Source organism: Labrus bergylta, chromosome 10 (genome assembly GCF_963930695.1).
Source record: "Labrus bergylta chromosome 10, fLabBer1.1, whole genome shotgun sequence".
In the NCBI taxonomy this organism is placed as follows: domain Eukaryota; kingdom Metazoa; phylum Chordata; class Actinopteri; order Labriformes; family Labridae; genus Labrus; species Labrus bergylta.
This window is the reverse complement of record NC_089204.1, coordinates 20,140,317-20,157,470: the sequence shown is the minus strand read 5'-3', so window position 1 is coordinate 20,157,470 and position 17,154 is coordinate 20,140,317. Positions and strand designations below refer to the sequence as shown.

General features: G+C 39.7%; 2 protein-coding genes across 2 annotated transcripts; one reads left to right on the top strand and one right to left on the bottom strand.

The window, feature by feature from the left end:
- The first annotated feature begins 1,964 nt into the window (after window positions 1–1,964).
- On the top strand, window positions 1,965–7,133 carry agt (angiotensinogen). Its single transcript, XM_020639162.3, has 7 exons — window positions 1,965–2,123; window positions 3,453–3,908; window positions 4,227–4,593; window positions 4,963–5,087; window positions 5,208–5,356; window positions 6,254–6,410; window positions 6,495–7,133. The coding sequence occupies exons 2-7, from the start codon at window positions 3,492–3,494 to the stop codon at window positions 6,669–6,671; spliced, it is 1,392 nt and encodes a 463-aa protein (XP_020494818.2). The 5' UTR covers window positions 1,965–2,123; window positions 3,453–3,491; the 3' UTR covers window positions 6,672–7,133.
- Window positions 7,134–8,347: 1,214 nt separating this feature from the next.
- Window positions 8,348–16,822, bottom strand: cog2 (component of oligomeric golgi complex 2). The gene is made up of 18 exons (XM_020639214.3): window positions 16,663–16,822; window positions 16,292–16,453; window positions 15,446–15,511; window positions 15,271–15,351; window positions 14,907–15,010; window positions 14,519–14,627; window positions 14,085–14,264; window positions 13,866–13,990; window positions 13,512–13,638; window positions 13,253–13,392; window positions 12,292–12,353; window positions 12,047–12,201; window positions 11,741–11,926; window positions 11,515–11,587; window positions 10,945–11,087; window positions 9,570–9,709; window positions 9,161–9,344; window positions 8,348–9,026 (listed from the first exon to the last, which is right to left on the bottom strand). The coding sequence occupies exons 1-18, from the start codon at window positions 16,726–16,728 to the stop codon at window positions 8,937–8,939; spliced, it is 2,193 nt and encodes a 730-aa protein (XP_020494870.2). The 5' UTR covers window positions 16,729–16,822; the 3' UTR covers window positions 8,348–8,936.
- Window positions 16,823–17,154: the final 332 nt, after the last annotated feature.

Genomic DNA, 17,154 nt, shown 5'->3' with positions numbered 1-17,154 from the left:
AAACAAATATAAAATAATATAAAACAAATATATTATATTCTGTGTTTTGGTTGACATAGTGGTGGTAACAGGGAGTTGGAATTGATAGGTCAGAGCTATTCTTAATTCAATATGTTTTAAATATTTAAATCTTTATTTCTTTTTAACAATTTTAGTTTTTGCATTTGCCCTCCAAGAATGGCCACCTTAACATGGTGGAGGGGTTTGCCTGTCCTGGTGAACCAGGGCTTGCTGCCACCACGACCCAACCTCGGATAAGCGGAAGAAATTGTATGGATGGATTTTTCATTTGTCATGAATAAAAATCTATTCCAGTTAGAATTTCAAAATATATGTTCATACCCCTCCAAGCATCCATTTGAATCCTATTCATTATTACATTGATAAGAGACCAGAGAAGATGCACAAATGTTGCTTGAGTAGTTTTCTGATGTCAGCGTAAGAATGGTGTTCTTTCAATGTTACATAAAGTTACTTTCATTTTTGCACAGCCCTCAACTTCCCGTTATCAGTTATTGTCACTAAAAGGATGTTGATAAAAGATAAAAACCTGAGTCATAAAACATGACGTGAGGTTATGTTTCTCTGTCTGATGAGAAAATCCTGTGTACCCCGCCTTGTTGAATCAGGTGTGTGTGAAGGATCTTCCTAATAACGTTCAAGGATGTTGCCTCTAAATAACAAATACAAACCATACAGCTTGTAAAACATATTTGCATGCTTATTAAGAACATCTGAAACATGTTTGCTCTTTTCCAAGTACCCACTGTTAGCCCTACAAATCTAGCTGTAATAAACAACCATAATTTATATTGAAGTTCAGAGGTTGTGTAAAAAAGGTAGTGTAAATAAAACACAAAGAATGTGATGAGTTGCAAATTATTGAAACCCTATATTTGATTGAAAATATCTAATAAGGACATAAGGAAGTTTATTGTCATTGTAGTCTCAATAGAAGCAGCATTTAAAAACCTCAAAAACACAAGATAAGAAGACATCAAGCAGTATTTAAAATCTGGCACCCCATGTACAGATGCTGTAGTCCTAGAAGCTGGCTGCCAAGGTTCAACTCCAACCCTCAACACTCTGCATGTTCTTCCCTTCCTGCTCTAGATAGTTAGTACTTCTCACTTTTGAAGGAGCTCATTAAGCTTGAATGCAAGTCAGTGTCTCTTATATTGCTAATAATTAAAGTGGATTTTAAGGTCATTGTTGTGAAATAAAACCTTTCTGTTATATTACCTATCATTAAAGGTAGTTCAATGGTCACTGTAAATAACAGATTAGCATTTATGTCAGGGATTTGATCATATGAATCATTTATAGATTATAAAAGAAACACAGGAGAAAGCCAAGTTCATAAAGATAACTGCTATCTTAGTTGAGTAACGTTTATTTTGATAAATCATCTTTTCTAAACACTAAAACAAGAGTACCTCAGGGTTCTGAGATTGGTCCAATTCTCTTCAGTTTACACAGTTTATACAGACCAAAATCATATCTTGGAGGTTGATAGTTGTGGAGAATACTGTAACTCGTATAAATATCTTGAAGAGCTTTGTAAATTTCCACACAGCTCCCATACTATTTACAGTTCCTAAAAGTTCTTATCTTATAGATACAAGTGATTCAGGATTGAGACTTGTTTGCTTCAAATTTGTTTGACCCCTATGTTATGCGAAATTTTGAAGAACGTGCACATTTAATCACAAGCACTGTTCCCTCTTCACAAATAACTATCTCCACAATCTGATGACATTTCAGTGAGTCACACTCAAACACAAACAAACCTAGCTGTCCCTGTACGCCCCACTGCTCCTTTGTGAAACCAGCTCTCCTTTAACCCCCATCCAGGGTGCGCTTGCGTCATGTCAACATGTGGAGGGGACATTGGGTGGTCTCTTTCCTATCTGTGTCAGACCTATTTATCTCTAGAAGAAGCACGTCCGTACAAAGCGGGCTGTGAGTCACGGCAGCAGAGTCCCTGACTCAATGTTGCTTTGGTTAATCAGTAACCAGAGTGGGAGCACCGGCTGGTTGGCCGGCGGGGTTAAATTAGGGAGCAGAAGAGTTGGGACCTCATTCAGGATCACTCTCAGCAGCAGCAGCAGCAGAAACACAAGGTAAGAGCAAATTTTTAAAAAATGTTTCCAAACATTGCTTCTGAATGTTGAATCATCCAAATTTAAGGGAACTATCTGAGTGAGAATGATTGGACTTCACCATTTTATTCTTCCAAACCATCAAATCATGTTCCAAATTTATACAATTGGTTTTCAAGAAACCGCCTCTGTCATCTGTCGTTTTTACAAACTTTCTAGACAACTATCTTCTTTATACTTGATTTTAAAAAGTGCTCTGTAAATAAAGGTTACTATTATCATTATCATTATTATTCATAGCAATAAAAAGTACTTTTGCTGTAATGTTTCGACTTGAACCCAAGGTTATTATCAATCCCATCATATTGTAGTGCTCATCAGAATTCTGAATATGGACACACACTTAAAAACAGCAATCAAGAGTAAGCCATTTTTTAAATCACTGTGATGGAGTCATCAGGTACACAGGTAGGTTATTTGTGTATAAGAACATTTGAGAGCTTTTTTGATAAAAGACCAAGGCCATGTCCCATGGTACATGTCCAAACAGTGGACAATCTAGTGTTTGCTCAGCTCCTCCAAAAGTCCATCAGTCCACATTTCTGCATATTCAACTCAAGGGTAAAGTCCTTTTTTTTTTTGCATAAGAGCATTCACTTTCACACATTTAAAGCAAATAAATGTAAAATGAGGAGAGGCGTTGTCAGCTCAAACAACTATAAACAATGGTTTCTCTGCAATCCTCAGAAGCTCCAGCAATAAGATGCAATGGCCTGAAAGGAAATTGTGGAATGTATCTCAATGAACTTGAGTAGAATATTTATTTATGGTAATATACTTTATCTTTGTGTTAATTTTTTAAAATCTTTTAGATTCTAAAGTAATACTGACAAATGTTGTCAAAGGGAACAGTTGAGTCATTTTATGGTGATGACTTTTAAAGCTCTCTCACTGTGCATTCCCTATCTAAACACTGCTTTAACATGATCCAAATAGGCAACAACCATATTGTTTAAGTCAGTAAACACTCTTCAAATTTGCACACACATAGACGCACGTAGTAGATGCGTCTTCATTATCTATGCGACCTCCGTTGCAAAGGGTAATGCCTGCTGTCATTCACTGACCAGAAAGACGGAGGACACACAAAGCAATCAATCCATCACTGACATGCTGCTTTATGTCCAATGTTCCTGCCAGCCAATCCTGTCGGAGTCAGAAAACCAGATTTAGCCAGATTTCCAACTAAATGTACCATTCAACTGGCGACCCATTACTCATTGCTCACAAAAAATCTGGCAGTTCACACATAAATAATCTGAAACTAAAAATATCTTTCTCCCTCCACAGAAGAAATCATTCTAAGGTGACCACCAACACAACGTAAATATGAAGATTCTGCAGCTGTTGCTTCTAGCCCTCCTGCTATGCTGCTACCTCTCAGGAAGCCAAGCAAACCGCGTCTACATCCACCCCTTCCACCTCTTTGCGGCTGAAAATGTCAGCTGTGAGACCATGCACTCCCAGACATCCAAGCCCCTTAGCACACTTCCAGTGGCTCCCCTTGATATGGAAGTCCTAACACCAGACAGCAGGGACCTGTCCAAAGTGGACACACAGAAGCAGAACATCACTGAGAGGACGGCGGTTCTGGCACAGCTTCTAAACTCTTTGGGTCTAAGGATGTACCAGGCTCTCAGCAGCAAACAGCAAAGCACCAACACCCTCCTCTCTCCAGTCAACGCCTACGGATCCCTCGTCACCTTTTACCTGGGAGCCTCAAAGAGGACAGCAAGCTCTTTCCAGGTCTTATAGCCATTACTATTACCATTTTTGCCTTATACTGATTGTGATACCAACACTTGAGCCAATCTCAATAATCCCTCTGCTAACAGCATGATTAAAACCTGTAGATTGTTTTGGCATTATGGCCAATTCTTGATACCGCATTTTAGGCAGTTTGCGTGGCACATACTGGTTCTGGTATGGAAACAACTCCCTTTTTAAAGTGTGCTTTTTGAATGAGTGAAAGATTGGTATGCTTGTTGTAATCTATCCTGTAAATGAGTCTTGTGAGTTCAATCAATGAACTAAATGTTTCCCAATTCGCTCCTTTCCTTGCAGCTTCTTCTGGGCCTGAGCAGCGACACTGACCAAGAGGACTGTGTGTCCTTAGTGGACGGACACAAGGTCCTCAAGACCCTGCAGAGCATCAACTCTCTGGTGGATGATGGACCCAAAGACGAAATCACAAACCAGGTGTGGACCTTCTCTCGCCAGGATGCTCAACTGTCCGAGGACTTTATTCAAGGCACACATGACTTCTCAGACACTTCGTTCATCCGCAGCGTTGACTTCTCCAAACCTCAGGAGGCAGAGCAGTTGGTGAACAGCTTTGTGGACAATACATCCGGCGGGAAGGTGAATAGCATCTTCAATGAGCTGAACCCCAGCAGCGACCTTCTGTTCCTTACGTCCTTCTATTTCCAAGGTCAGATTCTTCTTCTCTTATGTTGAGACCTCTGTTGAGTGTGTTTTGTAGAATGCACAGTTTGAGACTTAAAGTATGACATCGGATATCTAATTTCAAGACTTAGCTTGTCTTTTGATTTTGTTTTAAATCAACAGCATTTAGCATTTTCGCCTTTCATTAATTCTAGAAGGAAGGAAGAAATATCTGATCACTTATCACAAACAGAATAACACTACATTTTCTGTGCATTTGTTATTCAGAATACACATGCTTATCATTGGCAGATTGGTCTTTGACGTACCAAATTTACAACCTGCAGACAACAATGCCTATTGAACTTTCAACTAATGCAGTACCTGATTGTGTTCTTTGGCCATGTCTGTTCAGGCAACTGGAGGACAGCCTTCCAACCAGAGAGGACATCCATGCAGGAGTTTCATGTGGATGAATCAACCACAGTAATGGCCCCACTGATGACCCACACGGGTCAGTACCACTTCATCAATGATAAGGTAAATCTTAGTTCAGGAGCTTTTAAATATGTAAAATCTGAGATATACTTTTGCAAATTTGTGTTCCCAAAGCCTATTAAGTGGAAAGATTTGTAAAATGTCCCTTTCCATACCACCAAGGTTCGTCGTTGCACAGTTGTGAAGCTGTCCCTAAGCAAGCGGTCCTACATGTTGATTGTGCTGCCTCATGAGAAGGCTTCCCTGCTCGACATAGAGTCGAGGCTCCGCACCGATGTCATGTCTGACTGGTATCAGAACCTCCAGGAAGGGTGGGTATTGTTGATAGTCCCTCCTTGAGGAACTGGAAATCCTAAGCATCTTCAGCCTTTTATTGTCATCATTATCTGGACTTCTTGCTAAGCTTAAGCAGTTCCAGCAGCAAACACTTTTTAATGGTGTTATGTTGTAACTTTTTGTATTGAATTGTTTATTCTAAAATTGTAAGCCTTTTTTAATGTAGCTGAACTTGTTGCAGGACACTTTTTGTAAAAGCCACTTCTGCAGTCTGTATTTGTATTCCTAAATTAGAGTTAAAATACCTTAGCTGTTGCTCTGAAGTGCAGGGAGTTGTCTAGTAATCAACAGATTGTTTAACCTTGACAATCCTCATGAAAAAGAGTGTCTGGGAAAGATACTGGACCCCAAATTGTTTGAAGAGGTGTAGCCATATGAATGTTAATTTTAAGGTTGACTGCTGACATGTGGTGTAAAGCGCTTTGAATGATGAGAAGACCAGAAAATATATGATAAAATTGGTTAAGCTTCATTGAACCTATGAGGGAAATTCACTTGTTACAAGAAGAGAAGTAAAAAACGTTGCATGCAAATAAATGCAAATAAAAACTACTAAGGGTGAACAAGGATTTTAGAAATATAATACAATATAAATTATAATAGCAATAATGATAATAAAGACTATAAACACTTTGTGCACCAAGACATTGTTACAAGAGTTATTACACAGTAAGGTTGCATTCAGTGTTAATTGTAATGGGCTTAATTCAATATCAGTATCAAACAAATATATAAGTACATAAGTTCACTTAACATTTAGCTTGAATTAATCTATAAATACATATAAATAAAGTATTGTTATATTTTGGTCGCAAATAAGTCTATGTGCTCGTCTGAAACCTAAAACTATATACCCTTCTGCCCATCCTCAGTCTGTTGGAGCTCACACTTCCAAAGTTCTCCATGTCTTCAATCACTGATATGCATGACCTACTGACCAACATGGATCCAGAAATTGAGGCCAAACTGTTGGGGTCCCAGGCTGAGTTCAACCAACTCAGCAACACCAAACCTTTCACTATAAACAAGGTAGGTGCTCACTTTTTTTATTTTCCAACTAAACATTCTCTGTGTTTATGCACATCAGTCACTTATCTCTGTGTCTCCATACAGGCGTTCAACAAGGTCATGTTTGAGATGTCAGAGGAAGGAGCAGAACCTCAGGATAAGATCCAAGAGGCAGGAGTCCCACTGAAACTGTCCATCAACCGGCCGTTCTTTTTTTCTGTCATCGAAGGAGATTCTAACGCCATCCTCATGCTCGGCAAGATCACCAACCCGACCCTCTAGAGTTAAACAGAACTTCAACCTACAAAAACCTCCATAAATATAACCAGCTCATTTTTTAATGTACTTCATCGCCTGTATTTACCGTTAATTTAGGGAGTTGAAATCAATAATTCAGATGACTTTCCATTTGGATCATATGCACAAAAAGAGGCAATACTACTTACAAAGGATCTGTTAGTATTCAACAGTGTTGCCTTAACCTTTCTTCACAAACAAAGGAGTGAACGTGGTTCCTTGACTCAGTATATAACCTGTTACTTAAATCCTTTTTAAAACCGTTTAGTTGTTTGTTTTTTCAGCTGTAAAATTAATATAGCAGAGTCCTGTACAGTATTTTTCTGTAGAGTAGTTACAGTACCCATGATTCTCTACGATGAATGACTAAAACGTTGTATATTGTAACTAAGAGTTTATTTTGGTTTCTTTTTTCGATTTTTGCTGTAATAAAACATTTGTATCTCACTTAAGTTCATTGAGTCTTTCTTTTCTAAGCAGGACTTCCGCTATAAACCCTTTTAAATGGTTTAAATGTGTAGTGTGTCAATAATAAAAACTCAGGAGAGACAAGTCTATGGAAATGGAGAGCGTTAAATGAACAACAGGTCATTTAACTTTGCAGTGACGGACTGAGATGTGGCACAGAATCACTTTCTCACCAACTACTACAAGGAAGATTGTTGCTAGCTAGCTCAAAGATAAAACTCCATTCTCAAATGATAAACTCCCCTCAATTATTACCTACTGATTGTGTTTAGTGAAACAGACATTGTGGAGAAGTTACTTTAGGTTATGCTGAAGCCGTTTTTTTATACTTTCCTTTGATCAGATTTTTTTTTTAAACCATAAATTCCATCAACTAATGGACAAAAATAAGACTAAGCCATCATAAACACATTAATATGACAAAATAGTTCAAACCAACTTCTGCAGTAAAATCCTGCTTGTTCTTAACCCATAGATTAAAATATATATCATAGTATAACAGCCATAGATGCTTCTCTTCTTCATTGAGGAATATTACTTTGAATATTTTAAATACTTTAATTTACAGTAAGTGTTTTAGACCTCGAGATCCAACTTGGTCTCAAAACCGTTCTCATGACCACTTTTTGAAGGTCTTGGGCTCATCTCGGAATAGAACAATTTTTTCTTGGACTTGTCTTGATGTCAGACTGGGTGGACTCCAGATTTTAAATCAAAACCGGTCAAGACCACAGCTGATAGGCTATTTTAAGACCATTAATGTGATTAGAAGGAAAACGCCTCTTTTTAAATAACAAATAACTTCAATTCATTCATAATTCAATATTTATCCCCCCGGTTACGTCCGCAACCTTCCAGGTGTTACAGTCTAAGTGAGTGACACGCTGCACACAAAATGAGGATTTGTCAGTGATATTTATCGTCTAGGTCTTGTCTCGGTCTCGCCCTGCCTGGGTCTTGATCTTGACTCAGTACCGATCCCTAAATGTCTTGGTCTTGTCTCGGAGCACTCTGGTCTTGGTCTGGTCATACTGTTCTAAATGTAAACCTCAATGACTTACTTGTCAAAGTATATTTAGAATTTGGTATTTGTACCTTTACTCAATTAAATGTTCTGACTACTTCCTTCAAATATGACAACCCTTTGTAGCCAAATACTGCTTTTTTAATATCACAGACAAAAACACAGTACCCATAGTTCTTCATTTAATCCCATGTTATGTTACATAATTTTAAAGAAATTATATTATACATTAGATTTGTATCTTTTTTTTTTTTAAATCACAATAAAAGTCTTGTTTTAGATTCATCCTTCACCAAGTAGCAGACATTCATGTTCTGTCTTTACAGTTTAGTGTTGTTTCCCAACATGTGATCCGAACAAGAATGATCCATAAAGCAGTGTTTGGTACGAGCAACCAGCGGCACTCATTTGGTGAAAAGGTTTTCATTATCACAGCACCATAAAGCCTCATTCGTTAGCATGCCTTCAGTAGAAGTAATGATGATCCACTCTCATTCATCAACTTCCTGAAAAGCTCCCGTTGGAGACTTCTTGTGCAATTTGGTTTTAATATCGGCATTGAACAAACGTCTTTTGGTAAGAAAGGGTTAAAAAAAAAGATCTCAGTACTGTCAGGTCTTGTCCGTCATCCTTCTTGGTTCGATCATCATTACCAATTACCAGATCCTTTGATTTCCTTATCAAGTCTTCAGAAAATGCAGGGCTAAGTGCAGCAAGCTCATTCTTTTCAGTCACCACTGAGTCTACTTTCCCTGGTTCTATTCAGCGAGCTCTCTGGCCTCTTTTACAAGGTCCATCAGAGTGGAGAACATGGAGATGTCACTTGGCTGAAGACCCATCTTCTGGATCTGAAACATACAAAGAATAAAACAAGAGTGTAGTACAGAGAGAAAATCCAATAATTTCTACGGGACGGTGCACTTTGTCACAGAACCTAATATTCATTCGTCAGCACATATTGGTATTAGCATGTGCCACCGACCTGTTCTCCCAGGTATTCCACATCCAGTGCAAGTTGAAGTCTGATCTTGCTGTCGTCAGTGGGTCCACCGTTTGCTCCCGCTGTTGTAGCCGTGCTCGCGCCCTTTCTTGCTTGCTTCAGTCGCTTCAGACTCTCCTCCATTTTTCTCACCGAGCTTAGCACTTCAGAGATTGTCTCATAGTACCTGAACACAAGAGAGATGGAAAATGTAAATTGGATGCAGCAAGAAAGAAATCTTAATAAATAAACGCTACCACCTTCAGAAAGAAATATCGTCTTTCACTAGCACTAAATCTGGAAAAGGTCATTTTATTAAACAACAGTGGCACTGGCCATACATTTCAATTCCTCAAAACTTGGACCCAGTATGAGCCCGTTTGTTTTTGCAGGTGTGTGTTTAATTGCTAACCTCTGTGTGCACTCTGACAGCGTAACTCGCAGCCACTCTTGCGCCGTGGCGGGGGTAACCAGCCCGGTCGAGTCGGTCAGCAGCTGGTGTAATGGCCGTAAGGCGTTGTCCATGTAGGCTGAAGCACGCGCCGGCACATCCTGATCAAAAGAATGTTTGAATCACAGCAAAGCTTTAAAAACATTTTGGCTGTAACAATTTCAATTTTAACATTAGGTTGTGTTAAGGAATCTGGTTGATAGTTCATGTTAAAGGTTTCAGCATTAAGTTCTTGTTGAGGATGCAGAAAGCCAGGTCATGTTTTCACCGTGTTTCATCTTATTTTCATTTAATGTACAGCTATGAAATGTAATGTAAACATGAATTTGAAGCTTTTTGGCGAAGGAAATCTTGAGCAAACAATCTGATTTGATATCCACTGCCACTTAAATGAAAATAAAAATAAAAAGTTGAGTATATAAAACCTTATTAGCACATTCGTATTCAAAGCAGTGTTGTAGTCCTATCACCAAACCTTGACTCTGAGTCACCAAAAAAAGTCCAAGTCCGAATCCCTAAGGTTGAGTATGAGCCGAGAGCTAAGACGGGCTTCAGTTCTTCACTGTAGTAAATGTATTTAATGCTCGAGTGAAGTCACAACTCCTTAAAATCAGGGTTCAAGTCCAAATCCTGGACTGGGGTCCTGGACTCGGTACCACAACACTGATTCAAAGGTTACTGGTGCAGGTTGCCGAGCGGTTCGTTTGTGTGCCCCATGTATCAGAGGCTGTAGTACTCAGAGCAGGCGGCCCGGGTTTCGATTACGACCCGTGGCTTCTTTCCTGCATATCATTCCCCACACTCTCTCTCACCGATTTCTGACTCAATCAACTGTCCTGTCTCTCCAATGAAGGCACAAAAAGACAGAAATGATCAATAAATGTCTGCTGATTTTGAAGGCATGTCATTGTATAGGTGATAAATATATGCTCCCTGACTGCAGGATAAGTCATCAGCACTTTTCTAGGAAATAATCAACATGCTTTTTTGGTGCCAGATACTGACAAAAGACATCTATCCATCCATAACAAATCATTATTTTGTTTGTTAATGTTGAGAAAAAAAAGTTATATTAAAATCATTTGTCATTCAGGATAATCTGATTTTCATGAGAATCTGACTTGTCAATGCATGTTAAATATGGCAAAAGTGACCCGTCTATTATAACATTTTCATCAGGAAAAAAACGTTAATGCCACGACATGGTACCCAGTGTATTATCCCTCCAGGTTTTGTCTTAGTCAGGCCAGCAATGCTCCTAATGATTGTTCTGAAGACATTTGAAGACATGAAGCAGCACAGAGGGACATGTGCGCATGTTTGCCGCCTCACTGACCTTATTAGTCCTGCGGTAGAGTCTCGGAACCTCAGAGGCGCTCTTCAGGAAGCGGCAACTGCGTTCAGTCAGATGCTGGGACATCTTTGTGTTCAGCGTGGGAATGCTTCTCGACAGGCAAGCCTTTGAGTCTGAAAGAGCATCTGACATAGAAGAAAACACTAGTTAATGATAATGTGTTTTGTGGCAGAGATATTGTCTTTAAAGATGACATTTTCAAAAAGCTGTTAGGGTTGAACCATGGCATTTTTAATGTCAGTAAACAACAGATTAAGGTTTGCCCTGACTCGTGCCTCTGGGCATGATCTCCATAACAATGGGCCGGCAGTAGATAATGTGCAGAAATCTTCAAACTCCCTTTCCTGGGAAGTGTTGAAGTTAAGCTTGTATTCCAGCTTCTGTTTTATGAATCAATGCAAGTGCAACACAAGTGATTACAAGTGTACTGAACCCCCCAGCTTTTTTTCTACCTTTATCTCCAGATGCAACATTTAAGAGTAAGATCAAGCAAACATTGAAAAGTGTGTGAAAAGCTTCATTACTATGATATACACTGGATGGATAGCTCACCTTCCACAAGAGCAAAGTTTTTGAATCCGTTTGCTTCCAATCGTTGTCTGACCATCTCTGACAACTCTGGAATCTGAGAAAAAATTTGCATTTTTCGTTTTGTTTTAAAGGAACACTTTGTCATTGACATATCATTTTGTGCACGGTTAACCCTTAAGGTTTACATGTAGAAGCATGTAAATTGGATATACTTTGGTGAATAAATGTCTTAATATTGTGCGCACACCTTCTCCTGCAGCTTTTGGATGTCAGCTGCGATGTAGACCAGCTGTTTAGTGGACAGAGAGACAGGACTCCCACTCTCGCTGCCGCCCTCCTCCAAAGATGTGCGGCTGGAGGTGGAGGAGGCTGAGCTGGGCAGAGGCCTGGTTGGCTCTTTGGTCGCCTCTGGGGTTGGAGTCTTTGTTAACACCTGTGAGGATACCAAAGGAGATGAGGAGTAAGTGCTTGGGGTAACAGCGATGTGTCTGTTTATTTGTTTAAAAAATTATCTTTAAAGTCCTCATCTGTTTTTTTTTTTGTTTTTTTTTACCTCATCAAGAAACTTGGCATATCGTGCGTAAAGCTGCAGTGTGAGCTTCCAGAAGCGATGGGCCAGAGGTGACAGGTAGATTTTGTCTGACCAACATCTCACTAGGCAGGACCACAACACCTCAGACACCTGCAGGTGGTAGGTGCTGCTGCCAGCTGGAAGTGAACAGACATGAACACCATGATTGTGCAGTTCAAGTGGCATTAGGTTAACACAAGTGATCATAACAGAGAATACGTTTATACCTGGCGCTGCCTCTAGTCCATCACTTACGGCGTTCTCCAAACTTCCAGCTATTTCCTTGTACCTGAAAAAAGGACAAGACATACAAATAAGGAAAGAACAACACAATCTATTAGTCACGAGCTTACGCATCAGCTGTGCCCATGACATGTGTGTGCATTGGAAACTTTGGAATTTCCCGAAAAGCTGTATTGTGAAATGAGGACACAAGCTCTTATCTTTACAGTGTGAGTGTTTATGTGTGGACATGGGGAGGTTGACAAACAGAAGAAATTCTCTTCTTTTTCACACAGATCAATGGACACTAAGTCAAGGTCCAGTGTCACGTTGATGTTCAGTAATAAGCTGATACACATCCTTGACTTTTCACATTTTCATCATTCTGCATGAAACTTCAGCATTTTTCTAGATTCTTATCAAATTGAGCTTTGTTAAACATGTGAACGTCTGCCAACTTTTTTTATGTAAAAAAAAAAAAAAAAGCTGAGAGGCTGGAATTTTAATCTAAGCTTGTCTCTTGAGTACTGAAAGCAACACTAGATGATTCTTCAAAAAGACATGCTGTGCTGAAATTCAACCTTAACTGACATCTAACCTTCTACATTTAAGCTGATGGTCTAAACTCACCTTTAAGTCCATTCCCAACCAGTAAAAATGAAGGAATATCAGGTTGTGTATGTGTTTGACTGTGATTGCAAATAGATTGCTTCAAGATAGACTCTTATGTTTTCTTGTTGATGATTGGAAGAGAAGCTTGCTAGAAATCTCATGTTATCATTTTAATACAAGGCTACATTGATGCTGGAAACAAACAGCCTGGCTCAGTCAAGGGTTAAAAAAAAAAATAGCCTACCATTTTTCTCTAAAACTCACTCACTTAATCATTTTACATGGGTAGATCTGCACACAATGTTATCTGTAGGCTTTATGTTTAGAGCAGAGTTGGTGTTGAGCAAATCGTACCGTAATTGAAAGTAGACAGGCAGGTTCCATTTGTTGTTGAAGCTGGTATACGAGGGGTGAACTCTCAGCCTCTTCACACTGGCCTGTGAGCTGCACTGACGCTCAAACCTCCGGACAAACTCCATGCTCGCACTGTAACGCTAGAACAGAAGATAAAGTGTTAACTCACTCACTTAACAGACAGGTGACACAACTGAGTCCACCAGCGCATAGTGTGCTAGAAACACAATAAACAAAACTAAGACAAGAAATAATTCACCTCATAGAATATGTCGGGGTTTCCAGGGTTGAAGAGGTAGGCCAACCTCTCCTCGATCGCTTTGATTATCTCGGGCCACACAGAGTTCACCAGGAAGTCATAACCTGGCACGATGTCAGCTTTGTCACTGAGGTGAGAGGAAACATCCACACGTTAAATATATCTAAATATATCATTTATATTGAATTGTAATCATGTTAGAAATATGCAAATAAAAAAATATAACTATCAAAATTGTGAGGTCAAGATGCCCCCACAGCCTTACAGATGAAAGTAGAGTATTTGACCCACAACAGAGAACTCCTTCATCCACTCATGCTTTGAGTGAATTTGCTGCCATGTTATCATGAATACCTGGATATAGCTCCTCCAGTGACCTCTCTAAGCAGTCTGCAGTGATGAGGAACAAACTCCAACAATCTGGTGTACATCAACTGGAGACCGTTTGGACTGGACTTCACCGCCTTCTCTATTATCACCTAAAAGAAGGAGAAGAAATGAACTTGATATTTTAAGAAAAAAGCAGAAATGCCATTGGATCCACAGAGGCTTAAAACACGCAGGCTCATTTACCTGGTCCATGTATGGTTTTACCAGCACTTGTCCTACCAGGGCCTCAGCATCTCGAGTCTTGTCTATGGTGGCATATGTCCTCAGGCAGTGACGCACCATGACCACGTTGGATGTTTGCAGACCCTCGATCAGCAAACCCTCCAGAGACTGCTGGAGCATGGAGGTGATCCCTGCGATACGCTGACAAGAGGACGGACACTTATCAAATTAACAGCCAACAAACAACAACCAAAAGAAAACAAGTTTGAACAGATACTGTTGTTTTGGAATAATTCTCTGTATTTTAATGAACAGAAACTGATTAACTTTTTCAAATAACTTTAAGACTGAATGATTGACAGTAGAGAATCTATGCCAAAGAACTGACTGATTCAGTGAGGAGCTATCGGTTCATCAGCTGTTTAAATGCCTGACACTGAATTAAATCAACTTACAGGTCGGACTTTGTCGAGGAGGGGCATGCCTTTGCTCTGCACAGCGTGGAACTGCAGCTGGTTGAATTCTGTAGCAATCCTCTCCAGAATCTGACCAGCTAGCAAAGGACTGCACACATACACAGACATGTTTACAGACATTACATGGAAATGCATTTCTTAAAAAACAAAACCGAAATGTCAGGTTTTCATACTCTAGCCTAAAAAAAGAACATGGACACAGGACTTGATTCCACCTAAATGATCTATTGACTGACTTCCTATATGCCATACCTGGTCAGGATAAATAGCATTAAGCAAGTATTTAAACTTAATATATTTGGAATATAACCTGCACACAGGAAATGACAGGTTATCTACAGAGTTTGCTGACATGTCAGTGTCCCACCTGCTGATTTCAAGTGAGCTGGATTCTTTAGAGTTCTGTGAGTGGAGAATCTTCTCGATCTTCTCCACTGAGCGCACCACCTGGATCAGCCTCAAAACGTACACCTGATGGATGATAAAGTAATAGTTTAATTGTAATATTTTATTTAGATAAGGTAGATAAACTAATATAGGAAGAAAAAAAACAGGAAATCAGGTTCATAATCTGCATAGCATCACATATAGATAAAACAACAAGTTGATCATTTATCACAAGCACACCATGCTAGACCATCAAAGTGCATTGTAAAATACACGTTTTTCTTTTCTTTTTTTTTTTTTGACAATGAATGAAAAATTTGAGACAAGGTGGTGAGGAACCAAACCTTTTTTTTCTGCAGGTCGTCCTGTTTGGACAGTTGGCTGTCTATAGCTTCAATCACCTCACTCACACAGGACCGCAGACTCTGCAATTACAAGAGAGTCAGGCGCGTGAATAGCATGAACACTCTGTGGCGTGAATTCATCAAAGCTTACTGACTTTACGTATCAATTACAGACCATAACCTCCTCTCGTAACTGCCCAAGTGGCACAGAAAGCTGATTGAGGGCTTTGTCCATCCCCACCTGCAACAAAGAAACAGAGCTCTAAAAATAAATACAAAGTCAGCCCTCAAACTAGCAGATTTACTGGGTGGTCTGCTCACTTTTACGCTTTGAAGAGCAAAACACCGTGTTTTAAAGATTGCTGTAACAGTTAAAGAAATTTCGTTTTCAACAATAACCAAACTGATTTTTAGAAAACGTTAAGAAATTATCACTCTAAGCAAAACACAACACCAAACTCCGTATAAATCAAACAACTATTAATGCTGAGGTTTACTGCACGGCAGATTCCTTATACATATCTGTCTACAATAAACATGTGTGAAAAGATAAACTAAAAGCACTGCCTTTTGGATTTATAGGCTGAATATACAATATTTCAGCTGATAGTTGTCAGGCATTATAACATTATAAGAATCTTTCTTGGCGGCGGTAGCTCAGTCTGTAGGGACTTGGGTTGGGAATCGGAGGGTCGCCGGTCGACCAAGTCTGGTAGCTGTAGAGGTGCCAGTCCACTTCCTGAGCACTGCTGAGGTGCCCTTGAGCAAGGCACCCACCCCCCCCACCCCCCCCACCAGCTCAGGAGCGCCCGCTGTGGGCAGCCCCCTCACCCTGAGACCTCTCCATTAATGCATGTCCAGAGGATCCTGTTTGTGCATGTGTGTGTACCATGTTCACTATTATTATTATTATTATTATAAAGCTGGACACTGAGTTCTAGCTGCCCTCCTTTGCCTCCTGTTGACAACAAGCTGCTGGGTGTTCAAAACGCACAACAACAGTTCTTATTTTCGAACTCACCAGGTTGGTGGAGAGGTTAACAAAGTCAGCGTAGTCCTTGTTAATGAGCTCCACCATGGCCGTCTTCAGCAGCTTGTAATAGAGCTCCAGGTCCTCTCTCATCTCCTCCAGCTGGACCTGCTTCCGACACTCCGCCACAAACTGGTCCACATCAAAGTCATCCTGCAGACACAGAGACACAGATTTACAGCAGCTGGTAATCAGCCACACAGACAATAACATCCAGATTTCAATCAAGTTGTTTCAAACTGAAGAGATTGAACAGTGACTAGGAGCATCCTGGATCAACAGGGAACTACAAAATGCTAGCAGGCTTGACATCATATCTGTCTTTAGGGTTTGACGACACGTAATACCAAGAGGATACTTGCCTTCATAAAAACATCTTTATCGAAGCACAAAGAATCTGGTCCCTTTGGTAGGTTCATTTTGGACATAAAAACACGGCTACGACGTGACAGATATGTAAGTTACAAGCCTTCAGCTAGCTGCTGTAACCTAGCTTCCGCAAACATGGCAAGAGCACCAACGAAGAAGAGCAAGGAGAACACACTACAGGATATGATTATACTTTCGCGCCCTCTAGAGGCTGTGCGCGGTAACTGTGCTGCAGCCTTCGATAAAATAAATAAATAACTAGTTTAGTTACAAAAAAAATTAAGGGTAAAGTGTTTTAGAAATTCCATTCATTTTTGTTTTTTCCTGTGGTGCTTTTGATCTTATAACATATTTTTTTTCATTTAATTGAGTGTGTCGATTTTTCTGAGCACTTCTTGCTTATATTGGTTTCAGAGTTGACATTCACATTGTTTAGCTGATCCCAAGTCAATCCTAAAACATTAAAAAAAAAAAAAAAACATTAA